The 19615-nt window shown below is 39.7% G+C and overlaps 1 protein-coding gene across 3 annotated transcripts; it reads right to left on the bottom strand.

Moving 5' to 3' along the window:
• Positions 1-1289: 1289 nt before the first annotated feature.
• On the bottom strand, positions 1290-18551 carry LOC138135326 (A disintegrin and metalloproteinase with thrombospondin motifs 7-like). Of its 3 annotated transcripts, XM_069054024.1 has the most exons (17): positions 18333-18551; positions 17539-17601; positions 17228-17484; positions 14454-14786; positions 10238-10452; positions 8488-8637; positions 8175-8321; positions 5429-5669; positions 4957-5166; positions 4798-4903; positions 3468-3592; positions 3297-3417; positions 3120-3246; positions 2948-3068; positions 2162-2421; positions 1837-2110; positions 1290-1717 (listed from the first exon to the last, which is right to left on the bottom strand). In XM_069054024.1, the coding sequence occupies exons 1-17, from the start codon at positions 18427-18429 to the stop codon at positions 1376-1378; spliced, it is 3189 nt and encodes a 1062-aa protein (XP_068910125.1). In that variant the 5' UTR covers positions 18430-18551; the 3' UTR covers positions 1290-1375. The 3 variants fall into 3 exon arrangements, with proteins under 3 accessions (XP_068910125.1, XP_068910124.1, XP_068910126.1); XM_069054023.1 differs by having other exon boundaries at positions 17228-17601; XM_069054025.1 differs by lacking the exons at positions 17539-17601; positions 18333-18551 and having other exon boundaries at positions 14454-14782; positions 17228-17314.
• Positions 18552-19615: the final 1064 nt, after the last annotated feature.

Here is a 19615-nt window from a genome sequence, read left to right as displayed (position 1 = left end):
AATGCACATTTTGAAATAGAAGTACGTGTTGAATTTATTTACCAACAACATAATGGCATCGTATTTATACACTGCGCTTGTTTCGACAAAGTTTCAATTCTGAAACAAGCATTTTGATGTACACAGCTCGTTATGGACGTAATTTAAGTGGCGTTCGCTTCAATGTGCATCATTTAAATAAAATACACCGTGTTCGTTGGCAGGGAATTTATTACGACCATAGATGGGTAGAGGCTAATTCGTCATAAATAAAAAGGCGATTGTGCAAAGATGCAACTGATAGAAGAGCTCAGAACACGTTTCATATGGCGTAATAGGAGGAATCCAGTTCCGCTTCCGTCGTTCTAAAACGAAAATAATAGCCAACAAATATATATACTTCGGAATATCGTCTAGTTACTGAGAAAGGAAGTTGTTTGAATTGTAGCAGGCTGCGATAATCTCGGTGATTCCCGGAGGAATAGCAAGCACTGCAGCGGCGCCGACTCCGGGCACTATCACGTATGCAGCACCGGAGTGAAATATACCCCCTTTAAATCCCGCATTTACATCGTACTACTAACGTGTCGCTTGTTATGTTCATCCCTATGCGATCCTGGTAGGAGCAGGTTGGAAAAAATGTCTGCAGATTTGTACCTGCGAGAGTGTATCCGGTGCGGTTTTTATCAATCCGGATGACGCATAAATTCCGGGGGCTGATTACCGAGAGAGAAATACGCCGATCGCCGCCAGATAAACGAGACAATAAAAGGGGGTTTGACACGAGATTGCCTGAAATGTTTATGAAATTCTGAAACAATTCGGGAATCACTGACGTTACACGGTTCGTTCGAATCGGGGTCGTTCACCTTTCCGCGGTTTTTCTTCACAACCTGTTGACCCTACAATTAACAGCGATTTTGCAACGCACTAAAAGACAACGTGAAAATTTGCAATCTCCATCCAATTCAATTGCTGTGAGTTTTCTTATTTGTATATCAAAGAGCGGGTTGTCTGTTTTTACATGGAATTAATCTTTGACCGGGTATATTTGATTAGAGGGACGCTTTATGAATGCCGAATGTGCCCGGGTCCAGACATGATCTTTGCTGAACCTTCAGCAAACGGTTCAGACCAATCAACAGGGATCTCTAAATTTGGATGCTCCAAGAAAAGCTTCCTCCATCTTATTCCGTATTTATTACGAGCAAACAGAATTTTGCTGCATCAAGTAAAAACGTTCGCAAATCCGATTATGTACAAAGTGCATTCGAGCGGGAGCCCATGTTTAAGGAACGGATTAAAATATCTTGTCGGCAAAATTGGTTTATTTATTGCTTTATAAAACTAATATGAAATAATCATGTATAAACGAGATAAAAAGCGATCGGGCCGATCATGCATTTCCCTTCCGCTTCTTCGGCTTGTGCTTTCCGTGCTGCATATTTTTCAGGATCTTGGCGGCGGCTTCACCTGTGGCAATCTTAGCACAAGATGTATCTAACCTATCTCCTGCGCTATCTCCCATCGTCTCGAACGCCGTGTCTGATAAATTGAGGGACAGATGAGATTGTTTTAATGGCACCTCTATCACTTTAATCTCTTCTGGGGGAATCACATCTTTTACTATTTGCCCCACATTAAGTTTTGCTTCTTTTTTTCCGCCCTCCTCTTCGCACGATTTTCTATCGTACACTCTTTTACGTCCCACTTTATCTCTCCACTGCTCCTCCCCATCCTAAGATATAAAAGTACATAATGAACGGTAAGAGGTCGTTTCATTATCGCGCCCTGATGCTCGAATTAACCCAAACATAAACACCGTCAAATTTTCACCCTCACTCCCTCTCGACTCACCGATTTCCTCGAGTACCTCCCGATGTGAATCTGCTTCCAAACTTCCTCCATCATATCATCCTCCAGCCCGTCCGTGTACCTCTTAGTCTTGCACTTCTTGTGCGAATTGCACAACTCTCTGGTCCCGGGCTTGGCCTCCTCGCACTCGCCGTCCTCCACCAGGATGTCGTCGGCACCAGCATGCGGCGACTCCTTCACGCACTCCACCTCCCGAACTCGCACCCCCGACTTGAACTTGCAAGCGTGGCACTTGCCCCATTTCCCGATTTTCCACCTGCACAAAAACATCTAGGCCTACTCCTGATAACAAACCTTCAGACAGTACTTTGTTTTGCAAGGCTGAGTATTGCAACTCTTCGACGCAACTTCAGGCTTTCCCAGAGACGAGCAAAGGGAGTCGCTCACTTTTCCCGCTTTATCTTCGATGCAGTCCCACTTTGCTGTTGTAACTCCTCCTCCACACCTAGCCGTGCACTCCTCCCAGTCCAGCTGCTCCCAGTGGTACTTGGGCACGTACGACGTGTCCAGAGACGGTTCCGCGTACTTGTAGTGGTAGCCCACGTTCTCCGGCTTGAAAAAGACCGCCTGCGGAAATAATTGTAACACTTTAAGCTGCAGGAGAATGTTTGTTTGGTGTCGCCGTAAAAGGCTAGTTTGTCTTTATTTGGGGCTCGTCTGGGATCAGATAGTCGCACCCGCAGGCCTCTATCAGGCGCAAACACCATCGAGATAAACCACGCATCCATCGTGGCAGCCTGAACTTTCAACAATTTCCCGACAATGCCGCCATCCTAGCCGCTAATCCGCCACTAAATCTTTATGCTGCGGTCTGGTCGCGTTCGATAATTAAGATCGCGACGTTGCGGAGGCGGCGCTCATCGGAGCTTTGCACGTGTGTATGTGAGCGGCGTCCCCACGTGCTCGCGAAAAGTTCATACATAATTTATTTCCAAAGCTACTTAGCACCCGCATCGCATCCTTTGCCGCCACTAATCCGGATATTCCTCGCTTATTTGCTTAATTGCCTGCAGAGCGTCACCGAACCGATGCGGATGGATCGGTCGGGGAGTGCGCCCCTATTGAAAGGCTTTGATCAGGTTATCGCACTTACGAAAAAAACCAAATCTTCCGTTAGGGGACCGTGTATGACAAGCTTTTCTTTATCGGGTTCCGGAGTCGAGTAGATGCCTTCGGTCTCGCCGAATGATTTAGTCCCGTCTCGTTCTATCCGACTGGAAATATCACCACATCACTAACAATTTTTTTCAAAAGTGTTGACTTACTTGTTGCCATTCAGGAAAAATCTCTTCTCGGTGATGTCGCTCACGGCCAGAGCGTTCCGCGACGGCGCCAGCTCCTCCAGCAGCACGTTCCTGCTGCCCACCGGAACCACAACAATTTTTTGATAACCTGCACACGATCTGTGCTCAATCGCAAATCGACCCACTACCGATACGTACCGGGGGTGGCGGCGGCGGTGTACGTATCTTCGATCACTTTGCATTGGGTCCCGTCGCCGTTGCAAACTCCGCAAATATCTTCGACGGCGTCCGAATCCAGCTCAGCGTCGCAACCAATTTTCTGATAGGAACAATTTTACAAATTCCAAGAGATAAATACAATCTTCTCACCCTGCACACGCCACTGATGCACATGTTGCGAGTTCCCAGCTTACATTTCGTTCCGTCTTTGACTCTGGGCTCGAGTTTAGCAAATGAGTTCGCATTGCTGAGGCAATACAAGACGCAAGGTTCATCTAGAGAAAGGAATTGTTTCTTGATTATTTTGATTTCTCGAATCGTTTTGCTCGACTCACAACAACTGTTGTGTTTTAACAAGTTCCTGCAGGTTTATTGTGCCGCGATTTATAGATTTGTTGCACGATGCAACAACACCGCAAGCGATCTTTGTTTATTTATCGTGAGGTAATTGCGATAGCAATGAATGCACAGTTTCGGTGTTTACACTTTTGCATCATTAAAAAGAGGAATTTGCATAAGGCATCGAGTTTTTTTCCCTTTTTCCAGGCAGGTTTATTATAATGAGTTGTGGCGAGTCCTTAACAACAGACTTAAAAGCTTCTGCTTTACGAGCAATAATTTTCAGCTAACTACATTGAATATTACGCTTTTCCTGGCGGCCTTTTTCTTACATTACACTTTGTCTTATCACAGTCGTACCTCTGGAGTGTCGACTCGGTTTTAATGCAGGATTAAGTGCATGTCTACGACCGAATTTAAATTCAAGAACGACGTCGTTTTGTTTAGCAGTTGCATTAAAGAACAAAGCTAAAGCTTTATGTAAACCTCGACACGCCACCGTGCAAAACAAAAAGCTTAAGGACGTCGTTACAACCGTCAAACACATCGGCTTTAACGCAGATTTATTACGACGCAGTTTGTTTATTTTATAATTTCTGATCGGAAACAGGAGAGTCAAGGACGACTAATCCGGAGCTGTCTTCTTACCTAATACAGGGATTATAGGGGTTGCGGCGCAAATTAACATGACTTTATGTGCTGCTAATATGGTCCCCGAAAAACCACTCGTTGTGTGCAATGCAAAGCTCGCCACCTTGAGAGGATGCTGGAATTTTCGTCTCCAGTGGTTGCGCAGCAGACGCGGAAGTAACGAAAATGGACGTTTAATTAAAGGGGTGTGTGGAATTACTCCCTAACAGGGCTTGTAGGCTTCTTAATTTGTTTAAGCGCGGAGTCAGTCGAGGGAGTGTCGCTGGTGCAGCGACCACGGCAAAAGCTTCCAGTCCCGCAACGTCATAAATACAAAGGAAAAATTTTAAACAATTAGTCCCAGAGAAGCACACAATTTCAGTCAAGTCCTATCTACAAAGCTTCGTAATTGCGCCGAAACAAACAATTCGAGCTTTTTCCGGGTCCGAACAGAAAGGATTGCGTAAGATGCAGCAGACAGATAATCTTATTCGCAATTTTGTTGTTTTACCTTCTTTGAAGAACGCTTTCCACTGGTACACCTTGTCCCGGAAAGGCTTGTCGTTGTGCTCCTGGCACTGAAGCTCCCTGAAAGACGGAGAACCGGCGGGACACGGCTAGATTTGCAACTGATATCGAGATCAATTATTACTTGCTGAGGGAAACTCACGTCCATGTTGCAGATTTTGATTTTTTTCCGCTCGCCCAGGCAGTAACGACCTCTGTGCTGGGGCGGCGGGTTATCGCAGTCTCTCGACGAGATCTGGACGCCGCCCCCGCAGCTTCTCGAACATTCGGTGAAGGGGCTCCATTTACCCCAACCGCCGTTGATAGCTTCGGGACGTTGCCCGATCTGGACGCACTTTTTCCTGTAACACCACTGGAAGTACACCGCTTTATTTCATCCCCTTTCAAAGTTTCAGGTGCTTTGACAGACACCCCACAAAAAATGGCACAACTTTAAGAGCTTTCCTCGACGCCTCAACACCAGGAACAATTATCTTACGTATTATAAAAAGTATAATCCTTCACTTTGGAGAACATTTAAACTTCTACATCCAAAAATTATCCTACACATTTTTATTTATTATATATTTAACACTAACGTACGTCTTTGGGGACCCAATTAGGCCCCCACTGACCTTATTCTCTCCGCATTTGGTGCCGTCGGCGGCGGGTTCGTCCTTGGACTGGCACTGCGTGGGAGTCGTCTGGCAGAGCAGTATCTCGCAGATATTCTCCTGTCCAAATCCGCAGAGGGTAGTGTTGGGCATGGTGATCCTGCACTGCTGATCGCCATCGTAGACAACTCCCGGCAAGACCTCCTTGCCTTTGTAGAGAGATATTTCCGGCTCGTCGTTGAGGCAGTCTCCTAGACCGTTGCTGGAAACAAAGCCGTCAACGTGTTTGAGGACAAAATAGCATTCCAGTGCCCACCGAGTCGCCGAGAAGAAAATCAATTAAGAGACACGACCGATATAATTAAAACTGCCGTAATGATTCCGATTCGAAATTGCTTCCATGTTTGTACACTTAATCTTGAATTCGGCGATGGCGAGAAGAGCCCGAGGAAGCGGGTCTTACCCTCGAGCAGGCTGTGTAAATTGGATCAGAGGAGGCTTAAAACAACTTCGGTTGAAATCGCCGTTTTAAATCCGAGGGGAATGATCCTTTATCCACTGCAGTGGAGTATTTAATAATTTTTTTCAACCTATCCCTGAGCGAAAGAGGCGTAATTTATTTAATGCGAGGTTCACCATTCTCGCAATGATTGATGTGCACCGGCAAAACAATTTCCTTCTTACTTTGTGTTTAATTCGTGAATTGCGTCGGAAACATGAAGGATATAAAGCTGAACTTTATTTATCCAATAAAATCTAGCGGGTTTAATTGCGCAATTATACCGCAACACCTTTAAGGTTTCCAATTTGCACATAGACGCGATAACTTAAATTTAATAGGGGCGTCGACATCAATGAAAATTAACACTCGCCTGGTATTTCCGAAATTTAATTAATTCGTGTAAGGACCAAACCCTCACTTAAAAAACCTAATCAAACTAGGACGATCGAACAGAGAAAGGTCAATTTTCACACAAATTACAACCGCTTAATCTCTGGGAATCTAGTTGAATTTTATTTCGCTAAGCGACAAGGAAAAAACTGCTAACTAGTGAACAAGAATGGTCTTCAAACTGACCTTAACGTCTCCTCGTTTAATTAAAATATGACATGGAATTGAAAGTTTAATTATGTTTATTAGACAACTAAAATGCAAGAAGTACTTGTACGGGAACAGAAATTTTGTTGCCTTCGGTAAACAGCAAAAACCAATAAAAACAACTAAGTTATGTTTCATACGCCACGTTCAATTTAAACTATTTACATTTGATCGTAATCTACTTAAAAAAATTCTAACGCTTTTATGGCGGAGGCCATAAATATGACTACTTAAAAGTCTCTCGCGTGAACAATTATTTTTTAATACCCTCTAGATTTATCATACTTAGCCAACTAATTCATTCTTTCTGTCGTCGTTAAATACGGATTTGACAATATCTTTATTCACTGTCGCTGATCTTTCAAGCATTCCTCCTACTCATTATCGTATCTGATTTCATCTCATTTCAAAGTCTATAATAGGCAGCGACTCTTATTTGCTTTCAGTTTCCGTTTCGTTTTTATCTCTATCTACAACATTTCATTCTAAAAATTTTATGTTGAACTGAAACATCTTTGTGGCTTTTCTTACTTTCTCAATTAATTTTTACTACAATTTCCACTTTTATTTCTTAAAATAGATCCTGCCAGTTGGATAATATAAATCACGATCAAAACTAAGAAGTCATCTTTTGTTCTGGTGAATAACTTACTGGGGGCGCAGCCGAGTTCCCCCCGGCGGTCTAAAATTTTGGGGTTTTGTAGCAGGTAGTGAACAGTAGCGGCGACGAAAAGAAATATCTGGTAATTTGGAATGATATTGCCTTTCCTAAAATATTAAATTCAAAGATTTCTTGGTAATTTTATGGATGTCACAGACAGACTTGTTGCAAGCAATGATTAAAACCCTCTCTGGTGGGGTGCGGCGTTAAATCCCACATAATAATAGGCCCATTTTAAAGTAAAATGGTTATTATAATCACTGTTCACTAACGAATAAATGCATCAGTGCCAAACTCTGCATGTCAAAGCCTGTATTTGGAAATCTAATACTTAGGTATGGACTCGAAATAGTTATTTATGGTATAAGTGGGTTATTTAAGATATTACCCACGAGAGGTATTTGTAACCTACGAGGGCTTGCCCGAGTAGGTTATTACCTCGAGTGGGTAGTACTTAATAACCCACGTATGCCATACAACGTTTTATCCAATATTCCACAATTTTTAGATAATGACATTATTGATGAAATTCTGCTCCCGATGGGTTATGAACGTTAATAACCCACGGTGCTAATGGCAACGTGGGTTATGTATGTTATAACCCACGGTGCAAATGGCAACGTGGGTTAAAACAACAGACTAGTTATAGCCCAGTTTACTCAATTAAAACTAACTAGTAAAACACGATATTACTATTGAATGTTGGATAAATTTATTTTTCACCACTGCGACCGCCCAGTTGACAAGTTATAACTTGTCAATTGCAACCCCTAACTGTCAGGCTAGACACAGGCACATGGAATGCCATGAAATATTATCAACATGTTGTGTGAAAGATATTTTCCATTTTTGTTTAATTAATGGTGGTGGTCAGTTCGGACTCGGTCGTTTGTTGCAGCGAGAGGTATTTAATATGTGGTGGTGTATCAAGGAATCTGATGGAATAAAAATGATATATGGAAACGTAAAAAATGCAATAATCCGTGGAATAAAAGAAAAATACTCACTCAAACAAGGCGGTCATAAAGCCACGACTGCAAGTGGACCACCGAGTGGTGTATAAGTGCACAGAAGGAGCCATTACGAAATACGATTCGTCCTTATCCTGCGCCGGACAATCCGACTCGCCCTCCTTATCGTGTGCACATCCCATCCTGCCAACAGAAAGTAAAAAAAACAACGGTTCACCGTATTCCTTCTGAAATAAATCAAAATATTCAGAGATTGCCGTGCGGCGATATCGAAAATCGATCGGTCGATTTCCGTTTTTTCGGCGAGCGCTGAAAGGGCGCAGCGAGAGTCCTTTCAGAGAATACGTACACGTGTCCCATCTCGTGGGCGACGACGATCCCCAGGACGAGCCCCCCGTCCTCGTTGATGGCGCAGGGTTCGTTGCCGGTGCAGGCGCTGGCCACGTACGCCAATCCCATGAGGCCGCAGTTTGACAGATTGTCCGAACATATATCGTACCTAATAACAATAAAAAAACTTTACTATCTCGTCGTCCTTAAGGTCCCGCGCTCAGCCTAACGCCGCACAACTTTTTTGCTTTATTGAAGATGCTTTATGACTTTTTATGGGGGGGCAACGCGTGCGATATGAAAAACGCGCCGCCGACGCCGCCGCATCGGCAGGAATGTCGCCGGGAGCGGGCCAACGACGTGATTCCTTCGGCCGTTACAACATAATAAAAAAGCATGTGCACGGTTCTTCTGACACTTATTGCCGCCGACCATCTCGGGGACCACTCCGGACGTAATTGGACGCGCTCATGACAAGCCTTAATTGAAACAGGGAACTTCCAATATGACACTAATAACGAATTAAGGCGCCTACGGACAGGACCGGCTCCGGGCGGCGCTGAACGGCCCCATTAACACACTCCAATCAACAAACTTACTCCGCACGAGAGAAATCAAACTGCTATTGGCGTGCCACTCAAACCAATAAAGTTACAGTCAATTCCGGAAAAAAGCATGTCAAGAGAATCTCACTACCTACCCTTAGAGCACTCCAAATACATGCTCACTTCCCGGAATTGCACATTTAAACCAGATTCGTTCAAATTTCTCTCTTTTTAAACAATTCCAAATGCAACGAGGTGTAGTCTAGCTTAAGTTATTCGCACTTCCTGCGAAATTGATCTTCAAAAGAGTAGCTAGGAAACATGTACGGGGTTGTCATAAATATTTCTTACTGCGACATATGGCATATGCATATTATATTTGCCGCCTCCTTTTGATTTGTAAAGCTCACACTTCTCACTTTTCAGTTTTCACCCAATAAAAGAGTCTTTTTGAAGACTCTCTCGTGCAAGATAGTGAACAATTTTTCTTTGAAAACAGTACATTTGTTTTTGTGCTCTTGTTTTTCCAATTTGTGACTAATTTTTAAATTATAAATTACATTGTTTCGAAGCCCCCCATTTTTAGGCAACCACGTAATCTCCTCAATTTACCTTTAGTACATATAGCATAGTACAGTTACACTATGCATCGTAGACGGCAAATTTAACAACCAACTACGACGTATGTCTTCATTTCCTGTGATCGCTAAAGATGATGGGACTCTCTAAAAGGATTAAAAAAATTGCAAGTCCTGTAACTTTTTTGCGGAGCCGCCTCTGCCGCCACCACAACCTGCGACCTCCAAACGCGCCGCCAAAAATCTCCCCGGCAACATCCTGCCGTCACATCTCTTTCCCTTGTGTACCTTTGGAATTACCGAACTATGTGCGCTAATTTAATTTAATTTAACAACAAACTTCAGTTCCAATTTGTATATATCACGTACAAAGCGAATTTTATATGAGAACTCCGCACACAGAAGCATTCTCGAGCATACGAGCTCTTAATCATTCCAAAGACCCGCGTAAGAAGCTTTTGTGTTGTTATCATTTCAAGTGCCATCGACAGACCACGACAGCAGATCTAAAATGTTTACCGGCAGCTCCCTCGCCCTGTTCATTTATTAATAACACTCGAGATAGTGTTTGCGTGCATTGCTACTGCATTTTCAATTGGATCATTTGCATGTTGCACAACAACCGGTGGCGCCCGGTTCCCCTCACCTTGTCAGCAACACGGCGATGTCGTGATGGTTGGGATTGGAGAGGTCCTTCGGGTTGATTTTCTGCTGCCACTTGCAGAAACTGGCCAGGGTGTTTTCGGCGTTGGGGTTTATCACCAGATCGATGTCCTCTTCTTCTTTGTCGAGGTACATGATCCTGACGACGACCACGTCCATCATGTTGCCGCTGGAGTAGTCGTGGTAGTAGTCGGCCACCTGGAGGATGGAAGGAAACGGTTAAAAGGAAATCTGCTTGATTGCAATCTATTGCTCGCATACTTTCGTTGGGCAATTTATTCCTGAAATATGCGTCTCGCATTTCTGCGAGCACTTAATTATTTCCACCAATAATGTGGCTATTAATAATATTTTATCTAGATTGAAGGCGTTTGTTAGGGGGAAATATTTAAATAGCCGAGCAATAAATCCTATCTAAGTAATCAGATACCGCTTTTATATTCTAGTACGCGGACTAATTCTCACAACGATCTGAATAAACAACCGTGATCGCTACACGCGAATTGTTATTTTTGTAATAACAATAACCCGATTAAAATCTTAATTTCCTGGATCTGATACACGACTTTACGTGTACACAAATCCGATGCCAACAACATATCTGGATAACGGCAATTTCAACAATATTCCCGTTCCTTCCTGTGTTCTTTCAGCGACACCGTTTGCTTAAGAGGCGCCACGGCCACTGCTTCTTTTGTCCCGAATGGACAAAAGCTTTCAAATTTCGCAATAATCTACTTAAACCTCTTCATTCCATTATGACAGTTTAAAACGAAGAATGAGATTAGTTCGATGTTTAGTCAGCTTCTCTTAAATTGGTTTCTTAACAGCCGCCTCCCGTGAAATCTTTGCTTTTCTCCTATTTCAATAAACATGATTTCCTCCGACTTGCGAGGCAATTATCGAGCTGTCGCTTTACAAGGTGGCAAAATAAATTTCCAGTGATAATTGTTCGATGTCTGGACAGCCAACTGTCAGATCGATACGTCACTTACTCGGCCCGACAAAGAATGAACATCCAAGAGTTATTACGTTACCCCGAGCTTCCAGAATATTGATTAAAAACGACTTTGAAGCAGAAAACTTGTTAAAACCGTCTCCACTCATTATCGCCTGCTCGTCCACCAGTCTGGTCATTTTCACACAACACGCACTCATTAATTAAAAAATCGAAACCAACAGACTTCCATTTTTTTTAAATAACTCAAGATAAATCAAAGCAATTCTTTTTATTGGGATCAACATTTTCCAAGAATTTCCAGTGATATATTAGATGACGGAAAAAGGAAGTGAATGTGCTGAGACTGGTTAATACAATTTGAAGCGTATGTGTGTTAAGCTCAGTACACAGGAAAAATCTTAAATACTTGCCTGTCCTAAGCACATTATTCATTTCTGTTGAATTAGATTTCACTGCGTAAATTATGGCAAATTAAAATTTTCTCTGTAGTAATGGACGAGAAATGTTTCTGCACGATTTTTTGATATTTAGTATTATTATTATTACTGTGCCTGTTCAGGACAAAAATATTTTTGGTTTCATAATCAATAATTTTGATAATTATTAAAATTAGTCATAATGAAACTAATTCTAGACAAAAAAATACCCGTCGTAATGTATCCTGTTTTTCATCGAAAACACAAAAGTACATACGATTTATAATACAATGTCATGATGAGTCAAAGGCGAAATCAGTTACATTTTTTATCATTTTGTCTTTTGTTTTCAATTGCCTACAGAGGCCCAATAACAAATTGTGGTGTGAACATATTGAAGGTCTATTCTTTTTTTAAATGGAGAACATACAGGCAATTAAAGCGTCCCTGGAAAGCGACTAGTGCTCTGCATACCAAAGGTGTTTCATTACCATCTAATAAATTAAGTTCATTTCTTTTTGATTTAGAGTTTAGAAGGGAGTTATTTAATAATTCAACAACCATAGAGACAAAACAAAGAGATAATTATAAAAATATAAGTTATAAAAAAAAACTAAAAGAAAAAAATTCAAAACATTAAATGTGTATTATTAATAGATACAATTTTTTATATCTTCACGAGACTGTGAACTGGTGAAACCAGATTTTGAAATTAAAATACTAATCGTAATTTTTCGTAACTACTCAAGTTCTCTTTTTCATCAAGAATAATTTCAAACTATTCATCATTATTTTACTCTATAAGTAGGTAAAATTTTCTCCTTAAATTTATAAAGGGTGTTTTTTTTTTAATTTGGCGTCAAAGTTGTCGAAAAAGTATGTAATCCCATTTGAAAAAAAATTTTTTGACAGTTTAGTCTTGAAGCCCTTGGGGCTATACGTGAATTTAGTAGGCCATTTTGTAGCCTATGAACAACCATTTAATTTGGTGTATAGATAATTAAAATCCTCCGATAAATAAGGGAGTTATAGATAGACTCGTCTTCTTTTTCGGGGACACCCTGTATATCAATTTGTCCTGAACAGACCATAGAAATTTGGCTAGAATTCGTTTAATTATGGACCTAAAAATAACTTTGTTCTGAACAAGTACAATCACGGCCACGGAATTTCGTCAGTCGTTGTCATTCAAATGGCATGAGCTGTAAACCAAGTTTTATACAGGGTGATTTACGAGGAATAATGAGCCCGACGGAATAGAAAATGCAACCCACAATACATTGCAACAAAAAGCCGGACATCGAAGCGGTAAATGTACGGGTTTTTCTCCTGATGAATTGCGGGTTGCATTTTCTATTCCGTCGGGCTCATTATTCCTTGTAAATCACCCTGTATATTTGTAATCTCACATTGGATTTTTGACATGGATGCTACTGATGGCATTTTGATTTTTATTGTGCGTGACAGAATTTCTGTCACAAAAATTTTGAATGTCATTCATAATGACAATAAAACTTAGGCTACACAAGTTTTTTCGAATTGACAGTAAAATACCTAACGAAATTCCGTGGCCATAACTGTACATATAGTAGTATTATTACTATTTTTATTATTATATTATTATTAGTGACATTCCTCTAACCTAGACTTTGTTTGAAATAAATACCGAATTATCTGTTTGTCATCTTTGGTTAGTTTCGACATTTCCAATTCTAGATCACGTGATATTTGTCGTTTGTTTGACGTTTGACAGATATCAGCTTACCAAACTGATTTTATTTATTGAATTGGTAAATTCAACAAACCATCCTAACAATTATTTTTTTGTGTTTGAACGAACAACAATTATCAGCCAAGAAACGTTTACCATTTTTCGTGGTGAGTCTTCCCGTGTGTGCGCACCTTAACGCGATAAAATGATTAAACGGACAAGCGATCGAGTGGTTGCAATAGCTCCATCGATAAAACAAACAGGAATAAATAAATGTAATTACAGAACCGATGAAGGACGGGGTTTTTATCAATAATTAATACGTACACTCGTGCTGCTCTCTTTGCCCGACTGCCAGTTATTTTGAATATTTTAATGCGATAACGATCCATTAAAATAATGATTAAATCGTTGTGAGCCACTCGGAGGCCGTAATCCTTCAAATAGCTTAATCATAAAGCCAGATTCAATTATTAAGACCTCCATGTTGGCAAAGATTGCGTCCATTACGAGTACCTCGACGAGAAAAATCCAGCGAAATTGGAATTGTTGTTTTGGTGGAAACCAATCTGATACATCGTTCCACCAGACAATTTCGCATTTTCTTGCATCAGAAAAATTTTGATTTTCTGCAGAATCCCCTTTTTGTTAGAGAATTTAATTTAATGATTTGTGTCTAGGAGAAGCCAACATGTCAGTTTCCACGCTGATAATAATTATCTGGGGTAATTATGACGAAATTAAATTTTGTATGGGAGGAGTGCACCGACAAATATCGTAATGAATAATTACACAAAGCACGTCAATTTTATGGAAACGTGTTTTCCGATATTTTCGTCGTCGACAAACTACGATAAATCGGACGAAATTAACATTTTCGTTTGACAGGTTCCCATATTTCCCTTGTCCACCAATTACCCTCACTAACAGATAATATCCGGTTTAATAAGGCCGCCTTAATTAATGAGGCCCTATCGATCCGGATTATTATTAGAAACACATCGAATTTTGATTAGTTAAGATTTCCGTGCCATAATAGAGATGTTATCGCGTCATTTAGTAATAATAATTAGAGATCCCTATCAACCGGAATAATTCCAAGCGATACTACCATATTCATGATTGTCAGGACGTAAGTTTCCTGATCGATGTTCTTGTGGTAGTCGAGGAATTTCTTGTCGCAGACGATCAGAGTTTCCAGGTAGCGGTGGAGACTCTCGGTGCCTCTCTTCTCCGGTTCGGCACCTCGCCGGTATTCACGTACAAACCTCCTCTTCCACGCCTCCTCCCAATTGGAAGAGGTGCCGCATCTGTTCGTCTGCATTTCGTCTTCGCGCGGATACCTCTCGTAGAGGACGTGCAGGTGTTGACCGCTTCCGTTCGGGACGTGCTCTTGGACCGGCTCGATGAAATATCGTTTGCCCCCGATCGTAATGTAACCTGCCTAGAAAATAGTGATTAATACATCCAGCCTGGAAAAAGACGCTCTCTTCTTGTTAGCGCCGCAACCACCGGAAAAACGCTCGGGGTAAGAGAGGCATGCGGGGTGTCAACCCCCGAGCGCTCGCTTTATGCTCGCACAGTTTCCTCTTTCATATTTAAACAGAACGCGAGTTGTTATTTTTTGGCGGCTAATGATATCGCAATTCTATGTTAATGCTGTTTTCAGTAAATTAATATTAATTATTTTTCGACGTCAAATGTTCCATTCCACTTTAATTAATGAAACATTTTTGCCTCGACTTCATGTACGAAACAACAACATTCTAAATTACACCCGTTAGTTTTGACACATATTAAAATATCTCCACACAATACACAATCATTTTTTAAAATTGGAAAAATCAGTCTAGTAAATTTTCCATCCCTCCTCTTAATCGGTTTCACATTTGCCCCTACAAACTTCATTTGATATTATATCTTACATAAAAAATACACATTTTTTCCGGAATGTTTTTTTATTGACTTAGATTTCGACTACGTTACATTTCTCTTATTGGATTCCGGAATATCTCTGAATTTCTTTATACATTTATTTGGTCAAGTTTTAGACAGAAATTCTCTAAAAATACTCTTGTTTTTTTTTCTCTGCTAAAATCTACCTCTGCAACACAGGTTAAGAGCTTGTTAAGTCTTAAATAAATAAAGAATTTTATTTTAGAAATATAACAAGTATGCTTTCAGAAGGTTTTTTATTAAAAATATTCGGATAAAGTGAAGAAAAAAATGCCAGCGGATTTGAATGAAAGGAGCAACCTAAAAAACTGGCCAAAAAGGATTTCCGAAGACTATTCAACACCGAAATTGAATCTGCTTTGTTTCTATCCTTTTTTGAAGTGCCTGAGAATATCTGTTATAAGGCTTGTTACGTCTCAACTAAAGTTGTTTATTTATTTTTAGAAGGTTTTCATTGACAATGATGAAAGTCTTTGAAGCAAAAGTAAATTTTTACAATGACAAACGAACAATACATCCCTTGCGGTAATTCTATCCGTGTTGAAACACGCACTATCTTGTTGACGAGCAAATATTGCCACTCATATATTAAAAAATTGTATATGTATTATGATACAAGTGTTTTAATTTAATTTAATTATGTAATTTAATTTAATTTAATTCGAATTAAATATTTAATTCTCTTTCTATAAACTGGCCCCTAGTGTTTTAAAGGCATATCGTAATGAAAGTGGCACTTTTTTACACGCAAAATCGTAGTGAAAGTAGCACTTTTTTACACGAAAAATCGTAGTGAAAGTTGTACTTTTTTGCATCATTTTATTCCATTTCCTTGGAGATCATTGTCAAAGCATACCTATTTTTTTTTGTTATTTTTTTTAAATCCTTTTGGACCAAATTTCTCAACTTACATAGATATGCAAAAAATAGTGTGTACAACACGTTATGAAAGTCTCTTTTTTTCACTTATTTGCTTGATTAACTCGGGCTACGCCCTCGTAATCAATCTACAAATTCGTGAAAAAAAGTATGACTTTCATAACTAGTTGTACAAATAACTATTTTCGCACGCATTTTAGTGTCAAAAACAGGAATTATGATTCAGGTATAATAAAAAATCATTTATATGTACATATCTTTATTGCTGCCTCTTAGCAAAATCTTCATCACATAAGTAAAGTTCTTGTTTCATAAATCTCCAATGCATTTAAAATAAATGAACAAATGTAATTTTAGAAGATCTTATTACTGTTAACACTAATTATGGCACAATTATGAATAAAACAATTTTCTAAGATATGTCATTGCCCATTGATATTTTTTACACCAGTGTCTTATATCGGGTGTTCATTTTAATCCCTCCTCAAAGTTGGCGTCGATTGTGAACGCACCACTCGTCAATCTGCAAAATAAAAACTCAAACAACCCAAATAGAGGTTAGATTTAAACAGCTGATCCGTGATCTATGGTGCGTTCACGATCGGTTCTTCAACGCCAGCTTTGAGGAGAAATTTAACTGAAGACCCCATACATATCTTTACGCTAGCTATTGCTGTGTTGGCTCGTATATAAAATCATATTAAGTAAAATAATAAGTACGAGTACTACGACTCCTGTATATTTCCATTATTTTGTACTTCCGAAAGTTGTTAAAAAACACACAAAAAAAATAGAATTGGGAACCATATTCAAAACTCCACAACTTTTGTATTTAAGGCTTTGTTCTAAAATAATTAGAGGAGCCAATATCCGAGGATTTTTACTTTTACACGTAAAGTGCCTAACTGCCTATGTACCAAAATCCATTCTACACCCGGTATATTTCCCAATATTTATTGTCAAATATAACATATTTCTTTTAAATTATGTGGTACTAAAAAATTTGGTAACAAATACATTTTAAATAAATAATAAAACAGTAATTCATACCAAGCCGTTACACGTCGTTAGAGCCACTCTAGATCCCTCTTCTCCCTTGATCTCCCCCGTATAATGACACATTTTTTCGTCATCCAACTTCTGAATCATCCTATCTTGAACCTTGAGCTTAGGCCTACGCTTTTCGAAAACCGCATCTGGTGAGACCAAATGATGATTTGGCCAAAGATGTGCTTGGTACTTGTTCCCATTCAAGTGGATAATATAATGGACGACTTCTGGATCGTCGAGGGATCGTTTTCGTCTCTCTTTATGGAAATTTTGCTTGTAGAAAGTAGGGATTTTGAATGAGGTGAACTCACCATTGCCCAAGACTTTGAACGGGACAGTTAGTCTAAAATTGTCAATGTCCCTAGTGTAGCGCCCTTGAAAGAAGAAATGGATATTAGATTTTTTTTTGAAACAAAATGTCGCTGGGAACAATGCTAAGTACGCAATTAAATGAAATATCGTAACGAGTCGATTACTTATGCATTCATTTAGGCGGCGGCATGTTTTCAAGACAGGAGAACGGCTAATTTATTTATCGCGTAGTGATTAGAGCAATAATAAGTGGTAATTTCCGGGAATGTTGGTGGAAACTCGGTTTTCATTGGCTGCACGCTCGGCAGACATAGTTTAACACACGTTCTCTTAGCAAATCAAAGTGAAAAGTTGTTTGAACGACAATGATTGTCACCTATACGAGTTTGTAATGCGCCTTAAGATAAATTCTCATTAAATGCAGTCAAGAGATGCCTGCCACGGCAATAATCATGGACGCCGCGTGAAAGAAATGCAAATGCAATTTGTATACATTAAGACAACCTTTGATGAAAACATCGGCCACACTTGAAAAATGCAATTAGATTTTAGTTTTATCAGCTAGTTTGTGATTGTAATGAGTGGGACAAAAAATAATTAGGCATGTCGGCCAACCGGCGAGAATGTTATTGTAATGGTGCCGTTTCCACCATTTTAGATATAAATGTCGAAACTGGTGGCTCTTAGTTTTAAAAGCATGTAAATTAGACCTTCTGTTGGCTGGTGGAGTATGTAAATCGGTGGCAATCTGGCTGTCTATTTGTCGAAAAACAGTAAAGATGCGAGCACTTACCATTAAGAGTGGGTATGCAAATGACCATCGTGGCCTTATGATGGAAACTTGATAAAGTAATAGACACCAAAATTACAAAATTGAGACGTAAAAACATTCCCACATATTGTTTTGACAGTTGGATTATTATAAAAAGTCAGTTTTCGTCGTTCGACATTTTCTATCTGGATTCCTTTTTGTAATTTAATTAAGAACAAACTCTTATCGCATCTCCGAATCAGATTACATAAAATATATTTTGTTTTATGTGAGAGCCTCAGCATACTAATTAATTTATAGTACGATTCAAAAAACTCAAATGTCAACACCGGTTTTGCCCAACCGCAGCCGATCTGCTCACTTTTCGGCGTTTCACACACATTAATTATAATAATTGCCAGGAATTTTAATAAATTAATTTTTTCCACTAATCTGGACAAAGACCGAGTACAAAGCCAAAACTCTTAATTGCGACCATAAAAACGCATCCAGCAAATTTTTACGATCGAGAATAATTAATTTCCCAACACCTTTCGACTAATCAATCACCACACAAGATTCCGCTAAACAGTTCAGTCCATTTCACAGTCCAACGAATTTTCCATAAAATTAGAAATTCTCCGGCATTTCCCCGAGCGTAACAAATTTTCCTGTTAACAATTTCAATCCTCTCGGCGCGCCGCGATATTCGAAAAATGCTTTAATTGCCGCGAAATTTTGCACAAAAAATGATATCAAAGATGGCAACAAATAAAACGGAATTTGGGCGGCGAGCCCAAAGAGTAAAATGTAACGAGGCGTGTGTGTTCCTCATCGACGAATCGTTAAATTGATTTTGCCTCGGTGAGCTTTGCAGAATTAGAAGAAACAAAATTTCGACACCGAAAATTTTATCCCAAATGAATCGGCGAGTGAAAATCGATCCAACTGAACAAATACAATTTGGATAAAAATAATAATTAAAATTTATTGGCTCTCTGTTGAATGAATACTGTTTATGTGCGAGTGGTTATTAGTGGTGATTTAGAGAGTTATTATTCCAAATATGTACATAAAATAATTGCGTTTGCAAAAGTACCGAGTCCGGTGCATTTATTTATTTTAATGTCATTTTATGTGGGTTCGATTCGATTGAATTGCAGTTTTTTGTAAAAAAGCAATCGCGCGTGAACAATAATTCGGCGATTTTGTGGATTTTTGAAGAAGGTTCATTAAATTTTCCTCGCAGCCACATAACTGTCAAGGGTAATGCTAGTTAAAGAAAAATATGTGAAAGGCATCTTTAAAATTTGAATTTTCTAAGT

The sequence above is a fragment of the Tenebrio molitor genome, chromosome 7 (assembly GCF_963966145.1).
Source record: "Tenebrio molitor chromosome 7, icTenMoli1.1, whole genome shotgun sequence".
Lineage (NCBI taxonomy): Eukaryota > Metazoa > Arthropoda > Insecta > Coleoptera > Tenebrionidae > Tenebrio > Tenebrio molitor.
The sequence above is the reverse complement of the archived record's forward strand: the minus strand, read 5'-3'. Positions and strand labels throughout refer to the sequence as shown.